The 26,001-nt window shown below is 40.3% G+C and overlaps 1 protein-coding gene across 5 annotated transcripts in view; it reads left to right on the forward strand.

Moving 5' to 3' along the window:
- The window catches only part of ITSN2 (intersectin 2), a 184,209-nt gene that overhangs the window by 117,804 nt on the left and 40,404 nt on the right, over nucleotides 1-26,001 (forward strand). For 3 of the 5 annotated variants that reach the window (XM_056564337.1, XM_056564333.1, XM_056564335.1), the window contains 11 exons: nucleotides 113-564; nucleotides 953-1,074; nucleotides 1,447-1,622; nucleotides 3,022-3,169; nucleotides 4,364-4,566; nucleotides 4,702-4,763; nucleotides 5,690-5,868; nucleotides 6,034-6,079; nucleotides 6,182-6,303; nucleotides 6,857-6,953; nucleotides 8,044-8,235. In XM_056564337.1, the coding sequence (XP_056420312.1) occupies nucleotides 113-564; nucleotides 953-1,074; nucleotides 1,447-1,622; nucleotides 3,022-3,169; nucleotides 4,364-4,566; nucleotides 4,702-4,763; nucleotides 5,690-5,868; nucleotides 6,034-6,079; nucleotides 6,182-6,303; nucleotides 6,857-6,953; nucleotides 8,044-8,235 (1,799 nt within the window). The remainder of the gene's footprint in view (nucleotides 1-112; nucleotides 565-952; nucleotides 1,075-1,446; nucleotides 1,623-3,021; nucleotides 3,170-4,363; nucleotides 4,567-4,701; nucleotides 4,764-5,689; nucleotides 5,869-6,033; nucleotides 6,080-6,181; nucleotides 6,304-6,856; nucleotides 6,954-8,043; nucleotides 8,236-26,001) is intronic. The other 2 variants (XM_056564334.1, XM_056564336.1) reach the window with 1 other exon arrangement.

Raw genomic sequence — 26,001 nt, forward strand, 5'->3', positions numbered from 1 at the left:
CTAGGGGGTCAAATTTATTTGGCCTGAAAAAAATCAGACTGCCCCTGTACTCATAACAGCTTTGCTAAATATTGCAGTCCAGTGGAATCATTGAGACGTGTTTATTCTACAGGAAAGCCAAGCAAGAAAAGGAGAATCTTTGGAAGGAGAAAGTCAAAAGAGAAGAGGAAGAGAAGCAGAGACGTCTCGAGGAAGAGCGGAGGAAAGAGCAAATGCTGCTGGAAAAGCAACGGGCAGAGGAAGAAGCAGCAAGGGTTAGGGAGCGAGAAGCCCAGCAGCAGAAGCTGGCAGAAGAGAGGCAACGGGAAGAGGAAGAGAAGAGGAAGCGAGCAGAGATACAGCGGGAGGCAGAACAGAGGAGGAAAGAGGAAGAGGAAAAACTCATACAGGCTCAGCTGAAGAAGGAAGAGGAGGAAAAGAGCAAAGAGGAGGAGAGGAGACGGAAAGAGAGCAGCAGCAAAGAACCAGACAAACGCTTCTCCAAACTTAGTATAGATGAGAACTTTGCAGACAAACTCAGATCTATTGGGGCCAGACAAGGCAGCATTGACAAAGGAAGAGAAGGTAAACGTCATACCAGACTCCAGCAAGCACAGATATTGCTAGAAATTATTAATTATTTCATTAAATCTACTGACTTACACACAAAGCTATATACAAAATTGTGAAGTCAAATACATATGGGGGAGGAGGGTATTTTCACGTACTTCAGCTGCTGCCTCTGCGTTGTACTTTGAAATCCTTAACCCCAAATTTTTGTGCAAACTGGTTGGCTAAAAAGAAATTTGCACTTTTTTATTCCTGTAACTGCCGTACTGGCTTCACAAATTCCCACCATGATGTATATCCAGTGTAATCTAATAGAGTCTAGTATGAGAGGAGTGTGGAGGATGGGAACCCTAATACTCAGTTTGCCTGTTGCTGTAATGTGGTCGTGTGTTGTATTTTCCAGGTGCTGCTGCTGGATTCACTGACAGCAGAAAGTCCTCTGTGTATGTAAACTACACAGCTCTATATCCATTTGAGGCCAGAAATGCAGATGAGCTGAGCTTCAATGCTGGCGATACCATTCAGGTGGGAGCACATGTACCCTGCTTACATTTGCTTTGTTATTGTAATTTTTTTGGCTTCCGTGCGGTTTCTTTTAGGGTCTAGTGCAGTGTTTCCCAACCGGGGTGCCTCCAGGTGTTGCAAAACTACAACTCCCAGCTTGCCTGGACAGCCTTTGGCTGTCCAGGCATGCTGGGAGTTGTAGTTTTGCAACGTCTGGAGGCACCCTGGTTTGAAATCACTGGTCTAGTGTATCAAATGTACTGCAGCCCCACGTTACATATAGCATGCTAAATCGCTGTCCCATTTCTTCAGGATTATGTAATTTACGGAAACATTTTTTGTTTGGATATTTATTGGGCGTGGATATGACATATTTCCCTCTCTTCTTACCAGGTGGATGAAAATAACACTGGAGAACCCGGTTGGCTGTATGGTTGTCTCCAGGGAAATGTTGGATGGTTTCCTTCAAATTACGCTGAAAAAATTATGGAAACTGAGAAGTTGGCATCTCCAAAGAAGGCCTTACTACCGCCAACCATATCTGTGTCATCTACCTCACCGTCTGCCAAGTAAGCACTATGGTTTTGACTTTTACTAAACTGGCCTATAAAGGTGTGGGGACTGTATGAGGGGGATTTATCAAAACCTGTGCAAAGGAATAGTTGCCCAGTTGCCCATAGCAACCAATCAGATCGCTTCTTTCATTTTGCAGAGGCCTTGTTAAAAATGAAAGAAGCGAGCGGATTGGTTGCTATGGGCAACTGGGCAACTTTTTTCTGGACAGGTTTTCATTAATCCCCTCCTATGTTCTTATAATTAGTGTGAGCCCGGCCTTACAAGTGATTTAAGAATTTGTGTGCAGCCCCAAAACGCCTCCTCCATCTCAACAGTATCCCCTCTTCCCTGACAAAGAAGAACAGTCTCTCCCCTCTATTGGTCATAGCAGAACATAAACAAGTTTCCTTCAATAACCACAATTTAGGCCTCTGCCTTTTACCCTGTAGTTACAGCCAACATTTCCTCTAATAATGCTAGAAAATTTTTGGTCTCTTAAATTGTAATAAATATATGTACATGTAGCTATTGGCAGAAGTGATGTGTGAACTCTGCACCTCTTAAAGGGTTACTCCGCTCCCCAGCGTCCAGAACATTGAGTTCCTGAACGCTGTGTGCGGGCTTCCGTGTTCACGCCCGCCCCCTCATCACATCCCGCCCCGTCATGTGGCGTCACGTCCCGCCCCTAAATGCAAGTCTATGGGATGGGGCGTGATGGCCGTCGCTCCCCCTTCCTATAGACTTTCATTGAGGGGGCAGGCCGTGACATCATGAGGGGCAGGCGTGAACCCTGAAGCCCGCATACAGCGTTAAAGAACTCAATGTTCCGGACGCTGGGAAGCGGAGTAACCCTTTAAGCTTATATTTTTAGAAGGTGTTATGTATCTCTAGGTCAGACTTTGAGCCTCAAACAGGAATTTTCTATGCATTTTTTACAAACGTAAGGGGTGTAGTGGTTATTTTTTTTGTAACTTTTTATTTATTTATAAAAAAATAAATAAATAAAAAAATAAACTTTTGAAATGCTGCCCACACATGTCAAACATTCTAATTGCCCCAGATCTTACCCCTGGGACCCTCCTCTGCAATCACTCGTTATAAGGCAGGGAAGTTTGCGATGGTGAGTGGCTCATTCCCCGGCTGTTTTCTCTGTATAGTCTATGTAGACATATTGGCTGGCCAGCCTTGGAGTGAAGCATGCTGCCGCTCGTTTCCGAGGCTTATAATTAGCGATTGCAGCAGGTCTCAGGAGTGAGACCTGGTGTAGTCAAAAAATTATGGTAACCTTTTAAGGGGGGAAATTTCTGCACATTTTTTCTATTGTTATTTATTTATTGCAACTTTTAGATGCACTATGTATAACTTGCTTCAGCCTCTGTATATAAACCCAGTGTATTTTCTGTAAATTTTCAGGTCACTTTCACCACCTAAGCCCTCTGAAGTGGATACAGAGTATCAAAATCTGCCATTCTCCAGCCTTAACGTGAATTCTACATGGCAGAAAACCTCTGCATTTACCCGCACTATTTCACCAGGCTCCATCTCCCCACTTCATGGTCAGGTAGGTGTGACAAGTTCATTCTGTCTGAATAGCAGTGCCAGGGTACTAGTTCAGATATTTCCTGAATCTACCCCAAATATGCATACTTGACTTGGAAGGTTTGTTTCAGTAAAAAAAATCTGTCAATCATTGACATTTAGGTGGTGGTGACTCTTCTCTGGCCGTCCCTACCTGCTGTTTGTTATAGGTTCTCTAAACCTACACTACATCCCAGCATAAGGGACAGAACATTGCAGGCAAGTGAGGGCAGCATAACTTAACTGACAGGTTCCCTTTAGCTGTTCTCAAAGTTTGAGAAATAGGCTTTAGTCAAGAGCCCCTCTCTATCATGTCCATATGTCATATTGGGACATAGAAAAGGGGGTTGTCTTTATGTAATAACCCCTTATCTCTTTTAAGATAGACATAAGAGAAGAAAGTTGTAAGATTAAAGGGGTACTCCACCCCTTGACATCTTATCCCCTATCCAAAGGATAGGGGATAAGATGTCTGATCGCCGGGGTCCCGCCGCTGGGGACCCCATAATATTGCATGCAGCACCCACCTGTATCTGCTTCCGGCAGCGCTGGAGGTTCTGGCTCCCGACCACAGGAACGGAAGATTGTGACGTCACGACTCCGCCCCCGTGTGACGTCCCACCCCCTCAATGCAAGTCTGTGGGAGGGGGCGTGGCAGCTGTCACGCCCTCTCCCATAGGCTTGCATTGAGGGGGTGGAGCCGTGACGTCACAATGCTCCGGCCCCGTGATCGACTGTAATCAGACCCGGAGAGAACACACTTCGGGACTGATTTTGACGGGGTGAGGCGTGCAAGATGCAGCGTCCCCAGCGGCGGGACCCCCACGATCAGACATCTTATCCCCGATCCTTTGGATAGGGGATAAGATGTCTAAGCGCCGGAGTACCCCTTTAAGTGAAACTAAAATTAATACAAACAAGATGAGACTAAATTCTCCCTGCCACCAAGTTAATGTTTCTTATAGAAAAGCTATGTAGTTCTTATGCTTAAGAGAATAGGAAAAGCAGATTGCTTGCAGTCATACTCTTCTGTCCCTGGACTCTGCACTTGGTTCAGAACTCTCCTTAACTTACCTGAAAGGTTTCTCAAGGCTCCTGGAATTTGTTTAGATGCATTATCCTCTATAGAAAATAATTTTGCAGCATTCATTCATTTATATCTTCTCCTGTGTGTCAGGGTCAGCCGGTGGAGGAGGTAAAGGCTCAAGCACTGTGCTCCTGGACTGCAAAAAAAGACAACCACTTGAATTTTACCAAAAACGATACAATCATTGTACTGGAACAGCAGGAGAACTGGTGGTTTGGGGAAGTTCGCGGTCAGAAAGGATGGTTTCCAAAATCCTATGTGAAGATTATCCCCAATGAAGCTAAAAGCCCAGAGTGAGTAGATGCCGTGGTTTATCTTTAAGTTGTCCTGAAAAGCATGTTCTGCAGCCTATAGTGACCAGTAGTAGGATATTCTTATATAAATGGGTATTTTGCAGCAATATTATGTTTCATTCTTGTTTTCTACAGACCTGAGCCTGTGTATTCAGCTGTCAAAAAGAAACCAACAACCCCTTCATATGCTGCAGAAGGTAAGAACACACAATGGCCCTAGTTCGCTCTAGTGATTTTACGTACTTGTTTATTTGGGAATGCTTCCATGGCATTTATATTTAGGACTGGTTTGACACCAGAATTCTAATGTAAAAAGGTTCCACATTTGTATGCAAGCATTATTTCTTTGGAAACATTTGTAACTTTAGTGCTATTCTTTTATGCTAGTGTTCTTGTTTAAAGCATTGATAAGTTTCCCCCATAGTGATCACATTAGTACATTTTACTTGATTTGTTAAAAATCTGATACCTGTACCACAACATTAGCACTTTATAGGTAGGTAGTGTGAATTTAGCTTTTTTCACACTGACTCATGAAGAAAGCTTGGTTTAGAGAAGAGGTAAGTGGACAGATTTCTGTGTACACGTACATAGATCCCTGTGTACCCAGACTACTTTGTGCAGGCAAATATTTAAATGGCAACGTTGTATAACAGTGAAATTTGCTATAAAAATGTATGGAGCTTCCCTGTCAGTGCCACATTTTCTACTTAAAGAGCTGTAAAGAAGATTGCTGCAAAACAGAACTGACATTGCAGTCAATGCAGAGCATTTAGGTAACCATATCAGTACTCTGTTTTCATTAATTTAACTGGGTTAACCCTAAAAATGCTGTACTTTTCCATCTTTATTGTCCTCTGTGTCTATTGAGGTACATTAAATGGGAACAAGTAAAGGGGGTGGGTAGAGAGGAGTCTGATTGCATAATCTGACTACAGAGGTTTCTTTTTTTGTCTGTAATTATGGGAACACATAGATCTCCATAGGAGCTGTAGAAATATTAATCAGAAATTTTTATAGATTTCCTTTTTTTTTCTACATCTTACATGTTTTTGATCATAGATAGAAATCTATTTCTCTGGTCTGTATTATCTGTAGCATCTGTTGTTTTTTTTTCATATAGAATTTGTTGCCCTGTACCCTTATTCAAGTAATGAACCAGGAGACCTCCTATTTAATGAAGGGGACATCATCCTAGTGACGCAGAAAGAAGGCGAGTGGTGGACCGGCACCCTTGGTGACAGGACTGGAATATTTCCATCAAACTACGTGCGCCCTCGTGATCAAGAGGTAAATGCAGAGGTAAAAGAGGTTGTTAGAGTTTAAAATATACATTGTATTAATTGTTATCTTACTATTCTAATATGCTATAGAAGTAAAGTGCATTACTCTTATTTCTGTTTGTATTAGCTGCAGGGTTGTCAGAAAATGTAACCCCTGTTTTAGTAATTTTCTGCTTCATTTTAGGGTTTTGGCAGTGTTGGCAAGACTGGAACTCTAACCAAAAAACCTGGTATGTGGCATTGCATATCATGTAGAGTCTGTTCTTTATTGCAGCTGTTGTTTTTTAGAACTTGAAGGCTTAGCTACTGATGATTTTCCGGTTATATCGCAGAGATTGCCCAGGTTACCACAGCATACACAGCAACAGGAACAGAGCAGCTCAGCTTGGCGCCAGGACAACTGATCCTCATTCTAAAGAAGAATGCATCGGGCTGGTGGCAGGGAGAACTGCAGGTAATAAATATACACAGATATATTAGTCCTCATTTAACAGTCCTATTGTCAGGATCGCCATCTTATAAGATGTTCATAGCTCTCCTCCATTCAGTGTTGGTGAAATAATACTACTATGGAATGGATTTTTAGTTTAAAGGTAGGTTCACACATTACTTATACGCAGCATATTTCACCCTGCCCAAAATCCCCCGTGCAGCAGGAAATACACTGCATATACTCCGATGAGCAAATACACAGCTTTCCCGCAGCAGCTCTGTGTGCGCAGTGAGGTTTAGAGGCGGGGCCAATGCAATGACATGACTTTAATGTGCTGGCCTGCCTCCAAACCTCATTCACTGCACACACAGGGCTGCCACAGGAATTTATCAGAGAAGAAGTCTGGAGTACTATGTACATAATAGGGGGATGTAGCTGCAGTTTCCGTGTGCACTGTGAGAGGAGAGAGGGAGAAGGACCTTGCTGAATCTTTAGAAGGCTGCCAAGCAGCAGAAAAGGAATTCTTAACAAAGTTTTTATTTTAAAACACATTTGTGGCCTCCATCTTCTTCAGGCCAGGGGAAAAAAGAGACAGAAAGGATGGTTTCCAGCTTCCCATGTCAAACTACTAGGACCAAGCAATGACAAGGCAGCTCCAGTGTTCATTCCAGGTAAGAGATTCCATCAGAGACTTCTAGAATAGTAGGCGGTTTCCACTTAAGAATTTTATTCTGGGATTTATAGATAAAAGGGTACTCCGCCCCTAGACATCTTATCCCCTATCCAAAGGATAGGAGATAAGTTGTGTGATCACAGGTGTCCTGCTGATGGGGACCCCCACGATCTTGGCTGCGGCACACCAGACATCCGGTGCATGGAGCGAACTTCGCTCCATGCCGGATGACTGGCGATCGGGGAGGAGGCTCGTGATGTCACGGCCACGCCACCTCAATGCAAGTCTATGTAAGGGGGCGTGATGTCTGTCAGGCCCCCTCCCATAGACTTGCATTGAGGGGGCATGGCTGTGACTTTATGAGCCTGCAGCGATGCGCTCTAAACAAATGCCAGGTGCAGCAGGGAGATCGCTGGGGTCCTGCCTTTGGATAGGGAATAAGATGTCTAAGGGCAGAGTACCCCTTTAAATTAATATTTTCATCTTTGTCATTGATGGAATATCCACAGAACATATCCACTTCTAGGGCCCACCGCTGTCTCTAGAGTGAAGGCTCTCTGGCCCCCTATAGCTTGTTTTACGCAATTTTAGTGTCTCCTAAAGTCATGTACACAATGTATGGTGCTACGCGATTTATACGACTCAATGGGAGTTACACAAATTGTGTAAAGTGACTCAACTGTTTTTGACTTCCTGATCATCAGGGGGTTGCAATAAGGCCCGAGGGGGATGGGTAGTTTTCAGTCTAGAGATAACTGTGGGTACCAGAGGCTTATTGCATGTCCTGTCCCATATAAGAATAATTATTTCAATTTTTTTTGGTGATCAAGGGGAGGTAAAAACATTAATAATAAAGTGGTCCCCTGCTGTTCATTTGTTGCTGATCCCCGCTACTGAGCAACTTCTGTCCTCATCCTGGCACATAGGAAGTGCCCATCTCAGGTCTTGCAGGAGTCCAATGATAATTATGTCCTACAAAACCTGCTTCAGAAAAAGGAGTTACCCAGAGTGGACGGCCTTTATACATTGGTGCACTGTTGTGCTAAGAGCTTCTCTATGCTGATATACTGTGTCTCTACTCTCTGTAGTGTGTCAAGTTATAGCGATGTATGATTATATCGCCAACAATGAGGATGAACTGAACTTCAGCAAAGGCCAACTCATCAGTGTTATCAACAAGGACGATGCAGATTGGTGGCAAGGAGAGATCAACGGAGTCACAGGCCTATTTCCTTCTAACTATGTCAAGATGACCACAGAATGTGACCCCAGCCAGCAGTGTGAGTACTGATCCCCTCATCTGTCATGTCTGCCACGTCACCTTGTAAAACTTGTCTTTTGTGCTGAAATTAATTTTGTATTTGGAAGAGATGGCTCTTTTTTTCATAGCCTGTTTGGAGGTTGCTGAATAGGTGTAGTAGTACAAAGTAGTATTACTCCTATTTGTATTGCCTGATGCCCGACTACTGTTGCAGTTGAAGTTGCAGCATTATGCAGAGCATGGATTGTGGAAGTTAAAGGGGTACTCCGGTGGAAAACTTTTTTTTTTTTTTTAAATCAACTGGTGCCAGAAAGTTAAACAGATTTGTAAATTACTTCTATAAAAAAAAATCCTTTTCCTTCCAGTACTTATTTGCTGCTGAATACTACAGAGGAAATTTTCTTTTTGGAACACAGAGCTCTCTGCTGACATCATGACCACAGTGCTCTCTGCTGACATCTCTGTCCATTTTAGGAACTGTCCAGAGCAGCATATGTTTTCTCTGGGGATTTTACAATCTGTTTAACTTTCTGCCACCAGTTGATAAAAAAAAAAAAAAAAAAAGTTTTACACCGGAGTACCCCTTTAAGCAGATGCAGCGTGTTTTTTATTGTTTTGAAAATATATAGAAGGCTCACTCTAGCCACTTACTATTTGGGGACTGAGTCAACCGAAAACCAAATAGCAGAGGTGATAAAAAAAAAATGTGCAATAGAAAAATAAATATATATATGTACATTAATACCCTAAACATTCTCTTCTGTTAACACTAAAACATTTAATGTTACTGGTGCCTAAGGCATTGACATTGGCTGTCCGGGCATGATGGGAGTTGTAGTTTTTCAACAGCTGGAGGCACCCTGCTTGGGAAACACTGGCCTAAGGTCTTCTTAGCTGTGTGGTCAAAATAAGAAAATAGTGCTTTATAATAAATAAGAAAAAAATAAATAAATAAGAAAATAGTACTTTATAATGTAAGGAAACTAGATGACAGTGTGATCTTGTGTACTTGGGACAGTCCCTGGTTTAAGTTGGGCGCCATGTTTCCTGCAGAGGAAATGTTAGCTGCGATCCCCACTAGCGTTGCAGCCTTTTAGTTTTTAGAGGTTTTCCTGGATTGATAACACTTTAGAAGAAGAAGAGTAGATTGTCCACCAGGGGATCTTTAGGTGGGTCCTGAGGTCTGGCAGCCAATAAAGCAGCTCACTTGTTACTGATCTCTTACAATCATGGCCTATGCTTGTGATGAAGGCAGCTGAAGGCTCGATAAAAATACAGCCCTTGGTAATACCTAATAGAAACATAGAATGTGTCGGAGATAAGAACCATTTGGCCCATCTAGTCTGCCCAATAATCTGAATCCTATGAATAGTCCCTGGCCCTATCTTATATGAAGGATAGCCTTATACCTATCTCTATCTTATATGAAGGATAGCCTTATACCTATCTCTATCTTATATGAAGGATAGCCTTATACTTATCTCTATATTATATGAAGGATAGCCTTATACCTATCTCTATCTTATATGAAGGATAGCCTTATACCTATATCTATCTTATATGAAGGATAGCCTTATACCTATCTCTATCTTATATGAAGGATAGCCTTATACCTATCCCTATCTTATATGAAGGATAGCCTTATACCTATCTCTATCTTATATGAAGGATAGCCTTATACTTATCTCTATATTATATGAAGGATAGCCTTATACCTATCTCTATCTTATATGAAGGATAGCCTTATACCTATCTCTATCTTATATGAAGGATAGCCTTATACCTATCTCTATCTTATATGAAGGATAGCCTTATACCTATATCTATCTTATATGAAGGATAGCCTTATACCTATCTCTATCTTATATAAAGAATAGCCTTATACTTATCTCTATCTTATATGAAGGATAGCCTTATACCTATCTCTATCTTATATAAAGAATAGCCTTATACTTATCTCTATCTTATATGAAGCATAGATTATACCTATCTCTATCTTATATGAAGGATAGCCTTATACCTATCTCTATCTTATATGAAGGATAGCCTTATACCTATCTCTATCTTATATGAAGGATAGCCTTATACCTATCTCTATCTTATATAAAGAATAGCCTTATACTTATCTCTATCTTATATGAAGCATAGATTATACCTATCTCTATCTTATATGAAGGATAGCCTTATACCTATCTCTATCTTATATGAAGGATAGCCTTATGCCTATCTCTATCTTATATGAAGGATAGCCTTATACCTATCTCTATCTTATATGAAGGATAGCCTTATACCTATCTCTATCTTATATGAAGGATAGCCTTATACCTATCTCTATCTTATATGAAGGATAGCCTTATACTTATCTCTATCTTATATGAAGCATAGATTATACCTATCTCTATCTTATATGAAGGATAGCCTTATACCTATCTCTATCTTATATGAAGGATAGCCTTATGCCTATCTCTATCTTATATGAAGGATAGCCTTATACCTATCTCTATCTTATATGAAGGATAGCCTTATACCTATCTCTATCTTATATGAAGGATAGCCTTATACCTATCTCTATCTTATATGAAGGATAGCCTTATTCTTATCCCATGCATGTTTAAACTCCTTCACTGTATTTGCAGCGACCACTTCTGCAGGAAGTCTATTCCATGCATCCACTACTCTCTCAGTAAAGTAATACTTCCTGATATTACTGCAGAAACCTTTCCCCTCTAATATAAAACGATGTCCTCTTGTGGTAGTTTTTCTCCTATATAAATCTCCTCTCCTCCTTTACCATGTTGATTCCCTTTATGTATATAAAAGTCTCTATCCTATCCCTCTGTCTCTTCTTTCTTCCAAGCTAATGCTATTTGTTGTATTCTTAGTTGTTGTAGTCCACTAATGTACTCTTGTACAGCATGACCTATGTCTGTATACCATATAAAGTGGTAACAGATATTTGGCAGTTTTTCAGCTGTCCTCTCTGCTGTAATGGCTTTGCAGGACCGATCCAGATAACTTCTGTAAAATATTTAGAATCTTATGTGTTTTACAGTTTCTCTGATTTGTTGTCTCTCCTCAGTGGCCCATGTATAAGACTTTAGCTTTCTTTGTACATGGAATATGTATAGGTATTATATGTATTCCCTGATTGTGTGCGGTAAAATGCATTCAGTGTAGGAAAAAAATCTTGTACAAAAGGGCAGAATTTATATTCTTGTTTATAAGAAGCAGTATTATAGTAGTTACATTCTTGTTTATAAGAAGCAGTATTATAGTAGTTACATTCTTGTATGTAGGAGGCAGTATTATAGTAGTTATATTCTTGTATATAGGGGGCAGTATTATAGTAGTTATATTCTTGTATGTAGGAGGCAGTATTATAGTAGTTACATTCTTGTACATAGGAGCAGTATTATAGTAATTATATTCTTGTATGTAGGAGGCAGTATTATAGTAGTTATATTCTTGTATATAGGGGGCAGTATTATAGTAGTTATATTCTTGTATGTAGGAGGCAGTATTATAGTAGTTATATTCTTGTAACTAGGAGCAGTATTATAGTAGTTATATTCTTGTATGTAGGAGGCAGTATTATAGTAGTTATATTCTTGTATATAGGTGGCAGTATTATAGTAGTTATATTCTTGTACATAGGAGCAGTATTATAGTAGTTATATTCTTGTATGTAGGAGGCAGTATTATAGTAGTTATATTTTTGTATATAGGGGGCAGTATTATAGTAGTTATATTCTTGTATGTAGGAGGCAGTATTATAGTAGTTACATTCTTGTACATAGGAGCAGTATTATAGTAATTATATTCTTGTATGTAGGAGGCAGTATTATAGTAGTTATATTCTTGTATATAGGGGGCAGTATTATAGTAGTTATATTCTTGTATGTAGGAGCAGTATTATAGTAGTTATATTCTTGTATGTAGGAGGCAGTATTATAGTAGTTACATTCTTGTACATAGGAGCAGTATTATAGTAATTATATTCTTGTATGTAGGAGGCAGTATTATAGTAGTTATATTCTTGTATATAGGGGGCAGTATTATAGTAGTTATATTCTTGTATGTAGGAGGCAGTATTATAGTAGTTATATTCTTGTAACTAGGAGCAGTATTATAGTAGTTATATTCTTGTATGTAGGAGGCAGTATTATAGTAGTTATATTCTTGTATATAGGTGGCAGTATTATAGTAGTTATATTCTTGTACATAGGAGCAGTATTATAGTAGTTATATTCTTGTATGTAGGAGGCAGTATTATAGTAGTTATATTTTTGTATATAGGGGGCAGTATTATAGTAGTTATATTCTTGTATGTAGGAGGCAGTATTATAGTAGTTACATTCTTGTACATAGGAGCAGTATTATAGTAATTATATTCTTGTATGTAGGAGGCAGTATTATAGTAGTTATATTCTTGTATATAGGGGGCAGTATTATAGTAGTTATATTCTTGTATGTAGGAGGCAGTATTATAGTAGTTATATTCTTGTAACTAGGAGCAGTATTATAGTAGTTATATTCTTGTATATAGGGGGCAGTATTATAGTAGTTATATTCTTGTATATAGGAGCAGTATTATAGTAGTTATATTCTTGTATGTAGGAGGCAGTATTATAGTAGTTATATTCTTGTACATAGGAGCAGTATTATAGTAGTTATATTCTTGTACATAGGAGCAGTATTATAGTAGTTACATTCTTGTACATAGGAGCAGTATTATAGTAGTTAAATTCTTGTACATAGGAGCAGTATTGTAGTAGTTATATTCTTGTACATAGGAGCAGTATTGTAGTAGTTATATTCTTGTAAATAGGAGCAGTATTATAGTAGTTACATTCTTGTACATAGGAGGCAGTATTATAGTAGTTACATTCTTGTACATAGGAGGCAGTATTATAGTAGTTATATTCTTGTACATAGGAGCAGTATTATAGTAGTTACATTCTTGTACATAGGAGGCAGTATTATAGGTATTATATTCTTGTACATAGGAGGCAGTATTATAGTAGTTATATTCTTGTACATAGGAGGCAGTATTATAGTAGTTATATTCTTTTACATAGGAGGCAGTATTTTAGTAGATATATTTTTGTACATAGGAGGCAGTTTTATAGCAGTTATATTCTTGTATATAGGGAACAATATTATAGTAGTTATATTTTATTGTACATAGGTATTATTATTATAGATGTTATATTCTTGTTCATAAGAGGCAGTATTATAGTAGATATAGTGTAACAGGGTGAACACAGACGAGTCTTCCAGGGACGCAGCTAGTCAGCAATGAGCCGGGTAACAGCTGTTGCGCATGCATCAGCACGCTTCGTCAGACCCTACCGGATCCATCCCACGTCACCGTTTTAGAAGCTCCAACCGATGATGTGTAAAGAGCAAGTGTACAATAAAAAACATATAGTGAAAAATTCAAATGGTTAAAACCAAAACTGACATTCTAAAATCAACTTAGAGGAACACGCTGTAATCAACTCTTTCATTGAGCCCAAAATTTAATGATCCACTTTGCCTCCGTTTGTAAAAGTAATTTTCTTCTATCAGTTTTTGATTTACTGTTCACTTTTTCTAGGCCCTAAGAGAGTAGAGTACTGCAGTTACCTCCATGGACAGTATTCACATGCCCAATAAAGGGAGGGGAGCCTTTCTTGGAACAAACGGAATAAACGTGTTCCCTGAATCTGGTATTAAGATAGCGTTTTGTGCTGGCAATATAATTTCGGCAGCAAGAGGACGACATTGCATAGACAACCCATTGGATCCTACATGTAATAAGGCTGCGCACATAGATTTCTTCTCTAATAAAAACTAAACAAAACAGCCAGTCAACATTCTTAATCCTGGATGAGAAATTGCTACTGGTGACAGCGTCCCTAAGATTTGTACAGCACCGAAATGCAATGTGTGGCTTTTCATGCACCAATTTTCCAAATTCCACATCATTTTTTTAATCAATGACCAATTTCTATTAATAACAGATCTTATTGTCTTCTCTTAAACTAAAAAAGGAAAAACAAGGGGGTCCTGAAAAAAGGATCACCCTCCTATTTCCTTCTCTTATGTAGGAGATTTCTCCTATCCTGATCAAAATCTCTATCCAGAGCCCTGTCCAGGATATCATCTGGGTACCCACATGCCTCAAGTCTCTTAAATTGAATGTCGCTTGTAATTTAGGGCTCAATGAAAGAGTAGATTACAGCGTGTTCCTCTAAGTTTATTCTACAATGTAAGTTTTGGTTTTAACTATTTGTATTTTTCACTATATGTTTTTGATTGTACACCTGCTCTGTAAAAGTCATCGAGTAGAGCTTCTAAAACGGTGACGTGGGACGGAACAGGTAGGGTCTGCATGCACAACAGCGGTTACCCGGCTCATTGCTGACTAGCTACGTCCCTGAAAGACTCGTCTGTGTGCACCCTGTTATACTGCATTGTTGAATAAAGTGTCCGTGACACCGTTATCCTGGCGAGTGACGCTCTTTATTCCTTCTCAGTCTTGTATGAATGGACTCGTTTCTTATGGGCTTATGGAACCCAAAGGATTTCTAGTGTCTACCAGCTTAGAAGGACTGTAATTTATCTTACCGCATATGTTTATGTACCTGCTGCCGTGCAGAGCTGATACAAAGAGGGATAGTTAGGGGGAGGAGTGCCGACTGCTTGGACTTTGTCTGTTTCCATTATAGTAGATATATTCTTGTACTTAGGAGACAGTATTATAGTAGTTATAATCTAGTACATAGGAGCAGTATTATAATAGTTATATTCTAGTACATAGGAGCAGTATTTTAATAGTTATATTCTTGTACATAAAAAGCAGTATTATGGTAGTTATATTTTTGTACAGAAGGGACAGTACTGTAATAGTTATATTCTTATATATATAGGGGACAGTAATGACACTACTAAGGCTAGGTTCAGACTACGGAATCTCCGGGCAGAAAATTTCCGCCCGGAGATTTCGAGTTCCGCCTGCGCCGACTGAATTAGTTGGCGCTAGGACCGCGCGGACACTGCAGTCTCCTATAGACTGCTATGTGTTCCGCTAGGATTTCCGCCTGAAGAAAAAGCAACCCCTTTCTTCAGGTGGAAATTTTCTAGCGGATTTTTCATCCGGATTATCCGCTTCACAAATTCCGAAGTGTGAATTTGTGAACGGGAAACCATTCACTACACTATGCATTATAGTAAGCGGAATTTCTGCCGGAAATTTCAAAGCGGAAATTCCTTTTCTTTTCCACATTTGACAATTCATGTTAAAGGGGTAGTCCAGTGGTGAAAAACTTATCCCCTATCCTAAGGATAGGGGATAAGTTTGAGACCGCTGGGGCCCCCTGTGATCTCTCTGTACGGGGGCCAGGCTCTCCGGCCAGATAGCGGGTGTCGACCCCCGCACGATGTGGCGGCCGACACGCCCCCTCAATACATCGCTATGGCAGAGCCGGAGATTGCCGAAGGCAGCACTCCGGCTCTGCCATAGAGTTGTATTGTGGGGGCGTGTCGGCCACCGCTTCGTGCGGGGGTCGACACGCCCCCTTCGCGTGGGCTGTCGGGGCTCCGCGATCTGCAACTTATCCCCTATCCTTAGGATAGGGGATAAGTTGTTCACCACTTGTTCGCTACTGGACTACTCCTTTTAAAGCTTGATATTTACTCTTGCCTGCTCTCCGCCTGCAGCATTCATGAAAGAAAGCTTTTCTGCAGACTATTTACGCTTTAAATTCAGTTGTATTTCAGTAAGCTGATAAGCTCCCCCTAGTGGTGGCTAAAAGTTGGCAGATTTTTTATTTTATTTATTTATATTTATATATATTTATTTTTTAATGCAAACGAGTTGAAGCTTTGTATCAGACAAATGGAACCATGGACATTATAAATATCTACTAAGAAGTTATTAAGCACAGAATTAAATAGCACTAAACAACATATTGACAGAACTGTAGACCTCCAGCAGCACAAACTTCCATTTCCTGTCCCCTGCTGCCCAGTAACTTTATCTCGATAGTTAATAGTTTTGTGTTTCTTTGTATTCCTGTGGTCTTATTGTTGGCATGTTTTTCTGCTTTCTTTCCAGGACACAGTCTTGACTACCTGTATGAAAGCACCACAGAGACCCACTATCCCAGTGTATGAGTATAGCGTGAAGAGCGCCTCGGTCATTGGCTTCAAATCCACTTGAAAAACGTAGTCCTCTGACGAGATCAAGCCGAGCATCACGTTACCATGTTGCCTTTTGGTTTCATTTAATGTGTGGAAGGATAGTGGGTCTTTGTGGGTCTTCCATAGCTTGCCGCTTGGCTTAGTGTGGTTTGTTGGCTCTGCCTACTAGCCAGTAATGTCAGAACCTCGTGCTTCTGAATGTCGCTTTGCGTGCTGCACCTTTCTCGCTGCCCGGGTTCTAACTGCAGCTTTATTTTATGGGGTCTGGGCACACAAACACCCACTAAACCGCTCCTGATCTCAACTATGTCGTCACTTTGTCATAAATCATTATTCCTGCTTACAATGTCACAGATATATGTGTGTGTGTATGTATGTGTATGTGTGTGTATATATATATATATATATATATATATATATATATATATATATGCATTATTCTCCCAGGATCACAGCTTACCAAGATCTCATGGGACTTGCAGTCCCCTATAGTACCAGGGGAGATTGATATTGATTCCTTTTGGCTGCAGTGTGAATACAAAACCAGTGCAATAGCTTTATACGTTCTTTGGAATTGTTTGTTTACTTTTTACAAAGCTGCTGTCAGTGATGGAGGGTACTATATATAGTTTATTTCAGGAGCGTTCTCATCCACTCTATGAATAAGTAGTCTACACCATACTGCTTTTCAGCTGTTGCAAAACTACAACTCCCTGCATACCCTGACTTCTTGCAGCTTTCAGGGAATGCTGTAGTTGTAGTTTCGAAACATTTGGAAAAGTGAGGGTCGAGAAGCGTCTCTGAAGCATCTCCACCTTAAATTGCATCTGATTCTAAATAAACGGGTGGCACCTTGTCATTGCACCGGTGACACCTGCCACCCAGCTTTCCTCAGACTGCTGAGCCGCTAAGTTGCTGATTATGCAAGAACATGGGAAGGGTCAGACATTGATTTCAGGAGTCTAGGAAAGCTGGTTAAGAACATCAGAAGACATTTAAATCCTATCGGTTGTGCCCCAGCTTTTCAAAAAACAAAAACAAAACGCGTATAACTTACTGACAGCTAATTCTGCAATTTAAGGTGGAAGTTCTCTGATGCTTCTATACCTATATATAGTCAGAATGTGCAAGTAAGTATGAAATGTTCTGCCCATCTTGCAGAGTGTTTAATTTGTTTTTGTTTTGTCACCAAATTATATATGTTACTATAGAAATGTACAGTATTTCCAAAAAAAAAGTGTTTTCCAAAAAAAGGTATTGCAATCATTTCAAAGCTCTGCCTGTGGAGCAACGAGGTCACGTGGGATCAATACTGAATGTAGCAGAGCGGAGATTAAGTGTTTTAGGCTGAATGTGGTACGAAGATGCAGTAATTGTATGTAAAAGCACTTTTAAAAAAATTGTTCTGAAAAAAAAAAAAAAAGGATTAATTTAATCTTCAGAAATTGCACCACTCTTCCTGTTTCATATCTCAGCCATATGTAAGGGCACGGGGATACGCTGCAAAACCAGACAGGGACCATAGACTGGACGGACATTGTTAGCAAATCCTTTTGTCTAATAAAGTATTTGCCAACCTAGGTGCCTCCAGCTGTTGCAAAACTACTATTCCCAGCCTGCTGGGACTTGTAGTTTTGCTACAGTTGGAGGCACCAAGGTTGGGGAAACACTGGTCTAATCTGTCACAACCGCTTTAATACTTTGATATTGTGACATAAAAAGTTACAAAATCTGCACTGTATTATATATGCTACCTATTGAGCTGGAATCCAGGTTTGTACACTGTAAGATGGTAAGAAGTGGCTGACTGTTTATTTTGTTCAGCTCTAAGCTGAATTGCTACTAAAGTGAAATTACCACCCCACTTCCTCAAAAATCACAGCAGCCCCCCCTTATCTAATATTACTAATAGCCCACCCTTCCCTAGTAGTCATAGCATATCCCTTGTTACCCAGAAATCCTTTCCCCCAGCGCAGATTTCAAAGTAGGACCATACCTACCTACTAATGTTCCAGCAATGCACCCTCTGCTGGCAGGGGAATACATACGAGGAGTCTGTAGCTTGCTGCATTGGTATTTAGGAGGTATGCAGGCTGCCCCCCAAAATGCATGAATTTCGTGCATGGTCCAAAAACATGGTTGCTAGTGCTACATTCTAAATCACAATGGAAACCTGGTTTTGTCCAGCCATGTATGAAGGGTGGGATATATGCGCACATATGGCATACCGAAGTGTTTACAATAGTTAAAGGGAACTGGTCACATTGAAAGTACAGTCTAATCTGCTTGCATCTTGTTATAGAGCAAGAGGAGCTACGCAGATTGACATATATTTGTGAAAAGAGTTCCAGAATAACTTATTTATTCATGGATCTGCTGATTTGGGGGTAAGTATTCATGTGGGTGGTCCTACTCAGTGATTGACAGCTATATGTCAGGGTGTGTTCACATGTTAAGGTTTTTAATTGCAATTATTAAAGGACATCTGCAGCGTGATTAACACTTATCCCTTATCCACAGGATAGGGGATAAGTGTTTGATCGCGTGGGGTCCGACCGCTGGGACCCCCTGTGATCGCCTGTACGGGGCCGCGGCTGTCCCATGCAGGGGGCGTGCCGGCCGCAGCATGACGTTGCATCCGGCACGCCTCCTCCATACATCTCTATGGGAGAGGCGGGGAGGCAGCGTACGTGCCTCCCCGTCTCCCCCATAGAACTGTGTGGGGACGGGGAGGAGACGGGGCATCACCGTCGACCTCTAGGTCGACGCTACACGCCTTAGCGCTCACCATGAGCTAATGGCGGCGCCCCGTTAGGGAGATCAGGGGGGGTCCCAGCTGTCGGACCCCCCGCAATCAAACACTTATCCCCTATCCTGTGGATAGGGGATAAGTGTCATACCGCTGCAGTTGTCCTTTAAATACAAAGCCAAAAATTGACTTGAAAAGAGGAGAAGTCTCAATCTTTCCGTTATACATGTTCTTTATTTATGATCTGTCCCTGGCTTTGTATTTTATACCTGAACATGTGAACACACATGAGTAGTAAATGTATAAATGACGAGTTATCCTGACTCTTTTCCTACAAAACTCAATATCAACCTGCTCAGATCCTCCTTCTCTATTACCTGATACCTGCAGATTAAATTGCGCTTTCATGTGATAGATTCCTTTTAAGCTTCTATCATTGTAACCCATGGAGAGAATATCTGACTATATACTTTCAGAATCTTAAAGCTACATGCTTTTCATATCTAAGACTCACAGTCTTGTGCTGGAAAAAAATTCAAGAACTACTTATTAAAGTTTAGGGTAGATTTGTTCATAGGTTTAACTCTATTAGTTTTTGTGATTCCTTAGCCGCTTTCCATTGCTCATATATATATATATATATATATATATATATATAAATATATATATATATATATAAATAGCCCTGCTCCACCTTTGGATACTGCTTCTAATTCTACACGTAATGAATGTAAAATCTGATAATACTTGCATTATTTCGCTATTATTGCGACTGTTAAAGTAGTCACATTCAGAGCTGCGCTCAATATTCTGCTGGCTGTTACTTGGCTCGTATTGTCGTTATTGGCATACAGTTGCTTTAGGTAAATTGTTAATATTTAGCAATCATAACCTTTTGTTAACTTAGGTCAGTGTTTTCCAGCCAGGGTGCTTCCAGCTGTTGCAAAACTACAACTTCCAGCATGCCCGGACAGCCAAAGGCTGTCCGGGCATGCTGGAAGTTGTAGTTTTGCAACAGCTGGTGGCTCCCTGGATAGAAAACTCTCACTTAGGAAGACCAGTAAGGATAAGGCATTACAGTGCTTATTAAATGGATCAAACCCCCTTTTATTAAATCTTTTGTATGGCCAAGAAAATCATTGTAATCAGCTGTAAAGGGTCCTTAGACACCAGTAAACCAGAAAAAACATCCATGTGCTTAACAAACCAATCTACATATAATTCAGTTATATAGTAATAGTAGTAATATTGTAATTCCACAGTAACGCCTTCAAGTCAGTATATGAAAGGGACGCAATTTTGTCATGTAAACGTTTGAGCGATGGACATTTATCGCCTACCCAGAGAAGAAATGTAATTTTGGGGGAAATTGAGCCTCTGGGACCCCATCAATTGATAGAAAACAGCATCAGAGCCCCCTGTCTCTCCTATCAGAGCATATCCACATAAGGGGGCATTGTATTAAGTGGTTTGTTGAGCCGTTTGCTTTCTGGGCATTCTGGGAGTCGTAGTTTTGGTACAGCTAGAGACACACTTTTTGGAAAACACTACTCTGCTATATACAGACTTGAAGACTATGAATACTTGGATGTGCACTATGTAGAAACTAATAGGTCAGCACTTTTCTTGGTGGGAAAGATCCAGCATATAGGATAAAGTAAACAAAGCACTCACCAATGCTGCGAAACCAAAGAGGTTTAATAAGCCATATTCATAACACCAGAGGTACAAGACGTGTTTTGGCAATGCCTGCCTTCCTCAGCTGTCTAGACGCCTGAGGAAGACAGCCATTGCCGAAACATGTCTTGTACCTGTACCTCTGATGTTATGAATATGGATTATTTAACCTCTCTGGTTTTGCAGCATTGGTGAGTGCTGGGTTTATTTTCTCCACTATGATTATTAAGCAGAGAAAGATACAAAACTTTTCAATAGCCTGAGCCAATGAAAAAGTGTGAGGAGGTTTAAAAATTTTAATAGGCACCGTATGACCATAGGTTCTAAATATGTATTTTTAAAGCTACTGGTATAGTTCCTGTGTTAATCCATGAAATTCTGGTACTGTACAAGATTCTTAAAGGGGTTCTCCACCTTCAGCCACTCCCTGCTCACAACTGCAAAAGGGACGCAACCTTGTCTATGTTTAACCTTATCAATGTAAAGCAAAACAGCCAGGAAGTGAATAGTAGAGACCGAAGGTAGCGAGGGCGTTTTGAATGTCTTCGCACTTAAGTATTCTTTAATTCTGAATCAAATTATTTATAGATTATAATAATTTATTCGTTCTTGTGATCATATTTAGGTTTATTTGACATTTATTGTCTTGTGATTTTTTTTTCTCTCGATGATAAAGTTTTTAAAAAATATTCCCTTTGTTTCTCTTCTGTGAATTAACTATAAATAAATAAATAATTGATGAATGTATTTTTTTTTTTTGTGAGTGTAAATAAGTCCTTGTTATTCCGTATTCCAAACAGAAGCTGATGTATGCTCAGTGTATCACAACAGGTGAGCCGAGTTTGTTGGCACAATGACCTGCAGGTTAAAGGCATACTGTGGTGCAGGACAACTTATCCCCTATCCGCAGTATGATCGCGGGGAACCCCATGCAATCTCCTGCACGGCGCCCCAGCTCTCCCCATGAGCAGAGCTGTGTTGACCCCCCACACAAAGTGGTGGCCGACATGCCCCCTTTTTTCATCTCTATGGAATACATGGAGGGGGACCTGTTGACAACTGCATCGTGCGGGAGACGACAGTCTCCTCGCAGCAGTCTCCTGATGATGTGATATTTAAACATTATTACATAAAATACCAGTTCTGGAGCCTTTCTTAGAACTCTTTATTGTGACATTCACCTGATATTAATGAAGAAATTGGAGGTCCAGCGCAGGATAACGTGCAATAAAAACCAATATGTATTGTAGATTCAAGCCATAGGACAGCAGGACACAAGGTAAGGCGTTTCGGCCAGAAAACCAGCCTTACTCATACTGATATTCACCTGATATTACTGCTGGAAATTAATAGATTTACATCTGGGCATTACCATTCCACTTGTCAGTAGAGTGTGCTGGTAGTGTTATGCAGTGTAGGGAAACCACCATTGAACACCCAGTTTTTATTGTGTTGATACGCTTTCAAGAGGTTTAACAGAGCAATTGTTGAGTAATGCCTACTAAACCAGATGTCAGAAGAAGTGACAGGTTCTCTTTAAAGGCTATAAACCCCTCTTGACATGAAATAAAATATTTTTAATAATTGGGTTTGACACCTGCTCCGAGTATCGGATTCTTTTTATGTCAGCGTGTGCTCCCAGTAATACATGCTGGATATGAGGAGCGTGTTCCAGAGCCTATTCTTTGTTGTTGGTGTTTGGGAGCTTTCCTCCTATCTACAGCCTGTGTGGCCTGCCCTTCATGTAGGCTCTCCCAATATTCTGTGCTCGTGGGTATAAACCCCTCTCCTTCCTTCAGAAACTCATCAGAAACAGATATAACCTGAATGCATGGAGTGGGCGGCGGGGGTTGTGACGTCATGGCCACACCCCATGTGACATCACACCACACACCCTCAATGCAAGTCTATGGGAGGGGGCGTGGCACCACGCCCCTCCCATAGGCTTGCATTGAGGGGGTGTGGTGTGATGTCACAAGGGTGTGTGGCCATGACGTCCCAACCCCCGCCACCCACTCCCAGCATTCTAAACGAGGGCCGGATGCCGCAAAGAGAGTGCGGGGGTCCCATCTGCTATTTTAGGAACTGTCCAGAGTAGGAGAAAATCCCCATAGCAAACCTATCCTGCTCCGGACAGTTCCTGAAATGGACAGAGGTGTCAGCAGAGAGCATTGTGCTCATGACAGAAAATAAATGGCAAAAGAAAATCATTTCCTCTGTAGTATACAGCTGCTAATATGTACTGGAAGGATTAAGAATTTTTTTTATAGAAGTAATTTACAAATCTGTGTAACTTTCTGGCACCAGTTGATTTTAAAAAGTTTTCCACTGGAGTACCCCTATAACGTAACTCCAGCAGTTCCTGGCGGACCTCATTAACTTATAATTTGCTCTATTATGGAGTCAAACAGAAAGAACAGTGCTCTGTTACACTATTGTTCCATCAAATATGATTAACTCTGCGATGGAGGCTTCAGGTGGAACTTCCAACACCAATATAAACTAAACCTAAGGTTCCCAGCATGTGTTGCTGGTTTACATTTTTCTATATTGTTTCACCTCAGAAAATTATCCAGGATTAGAAAGACAGAGCTGATTTCTTAGGAAAACTGCACAACGCCTGTCCTCAGATTGTGTCCGGTATTGCGGCTCAGTTCCATTGCTTTAAGTTGTAATACCACACACAATCTGCGGACAGATGTGGTGCTGTTTTTAGAGAAAAAAATACCTTTGGTTTTCTATTCCTCGATACCCCCTTTTAAAGGCACTTATCTGTTCCATTGGTTGTCACTTGTATTACAGATGGATTTACTTGAGTGGAACGAAGCTGCAATTCTAGACATAGCCAGTAAGCAAGAGTGCCATCTTTATGAAGAAGACCCCTTTAAAGTGGGATTCCCAGAGATAGAGGTTTTTTCATAGTGGACCAAGGGTGCTTTGAACATAAAACTAAAGCATACTTACCTATCTAAATCCTCCACAGCTGCCTTTCCAACAGCTCTCGTTGACGTGTTGTCGTTGTAGGAAATGCCCACCCCAGCCAGTCACTAGCTACACTGGCATTTTCTGCAGGGATGATACTTCAGAGAAAGCAGGAAGCAGTGGAGAGCAGCAAGGATTGGCACCATTGCAAAGTTATCTGCAGGGGAATCGGGGCAGGTGAGTATGCTTTTATATGCTTAAAGCACCCTGAGTCCATGTTAAAAATGTTTCTATCCCTAGAATACCCCTTTAAGGCCAGCCATACATGACAAGAATAGATGACTTAATCTGGATGATGAAATACACATTTTCCCAAAATATAAGGGCGATTAAAACACTTCTTGTAGTATAAAGGGAGGTGCTGGTCTAATATCTAATAACTATATCTAATAAAATCATTTTGTGACATTTATATTTTAGATGTATCATCACATCTTTACCAGAATGTATGTTAAATGTATTTATCAATTGCACTAATTGATGTAAATGTTAATAATCTGATGTATTACAGGGTCAGCTGTTAAATGACCATATGTAATGTTACATTTCTTTTGCAACAGGCGGTACAGCCTTCTTTGCCCTTATTTCAATGACAATTTGGGAATGTATTGCCTAGATTATTTTTTTTTTTTTTTACTGATGAGAGTTAGATACTGGATTATGTTCTGTAATTTCTTTTTTAATACATAATAATTGAGGAAGCCATCTTGCCTGAATTGTTTTTAACAGCATTTAGAAATATGCTTTACAGCAAGCCCCATGGTCATAGGTCCATTGTTGGCTAACTGTCCTATTCATATCAATTGGAAACATTACAGGGTATACTTTGACCTTTGCCAAGGTTATTCCACAGGGAAGGGGAGGCTGAGCTGTGAGCTTCATCTAGTGTCTTAACCATCTACTTCAATGGTGTACAGTTCACTTTCTGGCAGTCTCCTCCTTGTTACAGAAAGATTTGGAAGTCTGATAAATGTTTCTAGTGGCTTGACATGTATTCAAGAGAATTTCTCCAGAATGATGGCACAGGAACAGTTACAATTTGTTGCTAATTCTCCATTCAAAATAATGTTACTCATTCTTTGTAATGTATATTACAACATTCCAGATGCAAGTGATTCCATGTTATTGCTGTGTTATGTTTCTAGATATCACTTCTCCAGCCCTTTTGTTGTACATTGGTTATAAATATAGGAAGTCTGGTGACTATAATTTAGCAGATGCATCCTGTTATGTATTGCCGCAGATTGGGCTCATAGTGTCCACCTCTTAGTGACGCTTTTGTGGCCTTAAATTGTAATTTTGATTCTGTTTTTTAAAGGACCTGTACGTGATGACTGCGCGCTTGCAGCATGTTCTTGGCATGTGGGACATTGCGTTCTTGTGTATGGGGGAGATGAATGTAACTATGCAAATGTGTTTGTTTATTAAAAGAGCATTTCATTGGGATGTGTGTGTGTCTCATCTTTTTGTTACATGGCTGTAACAAAGGAGAACCAATTTCCAAAGCTACATTTTCTCAGCAAAGTAGGAAATAGAAAAATTCCACTTCACCCAATTAAAGTTTATAGATAAATATTTCATAGTAAAACACTGACAATTTCTGTATAAGTAACTTTATGGGGTAATGGTGGACAGTTAACTTAAAGGTATTCCAGCCATAAAGACTTATTCCCTATCCAGGGAATAAGTGTATGGTTGCTGGGGATCTGACCGCTGGTACCTCTGTGATCTTGAAAAAAGTTCTTGAGTCCCCTTTCAGTGATGAGCAGAGCTCTCTCTTATCCTTGGCAACAAACTAAAGGGTAGGGGCAATGTGCTCCATTCTCAGTGGTGAGGGGGTCCCAGTGGTCAGACCCCAAGAGGTCATACACATATTCATTATCATGTACGTAGGGTGTGTTAATGGCTGGAATACCTCTTTAATTATCCACTGTCATCTCAATATACTGTATTTAAATTAATAGAACAAGCAAATATAAGAAACCTTTGTTATGTATCTTTATAGGAGAAACATGCTTCTTTATTCTTCTATAAGGCTCTTTTTCCTGGGCACTCCAACTCCTCATTTACTCTAAAGAAACGTACATGTCTGTCTTGTAGTGGGTTAGCTCACGAAAGAGTCAAGTTTAGCTGCCCATAAAAGTCTTTGAAAGAGAAGAAGGAGGAGGGGTGGGTGGAGAAAATCCAGAA

Source organism: Hyla sarda, chromosome 3 (assembly GCF_029499605.1).
Source record: "Hyla sarda isolate aHylSar1 chromosome 3, aHylSar1.hap1, whole genome shotgun sequence".
Classification (NCBI taxonomy): Eukaryota; Metazoa; Chordata; class Amphibia; order Anura; family Hylidae; genus Hyla; species Hyla sarda.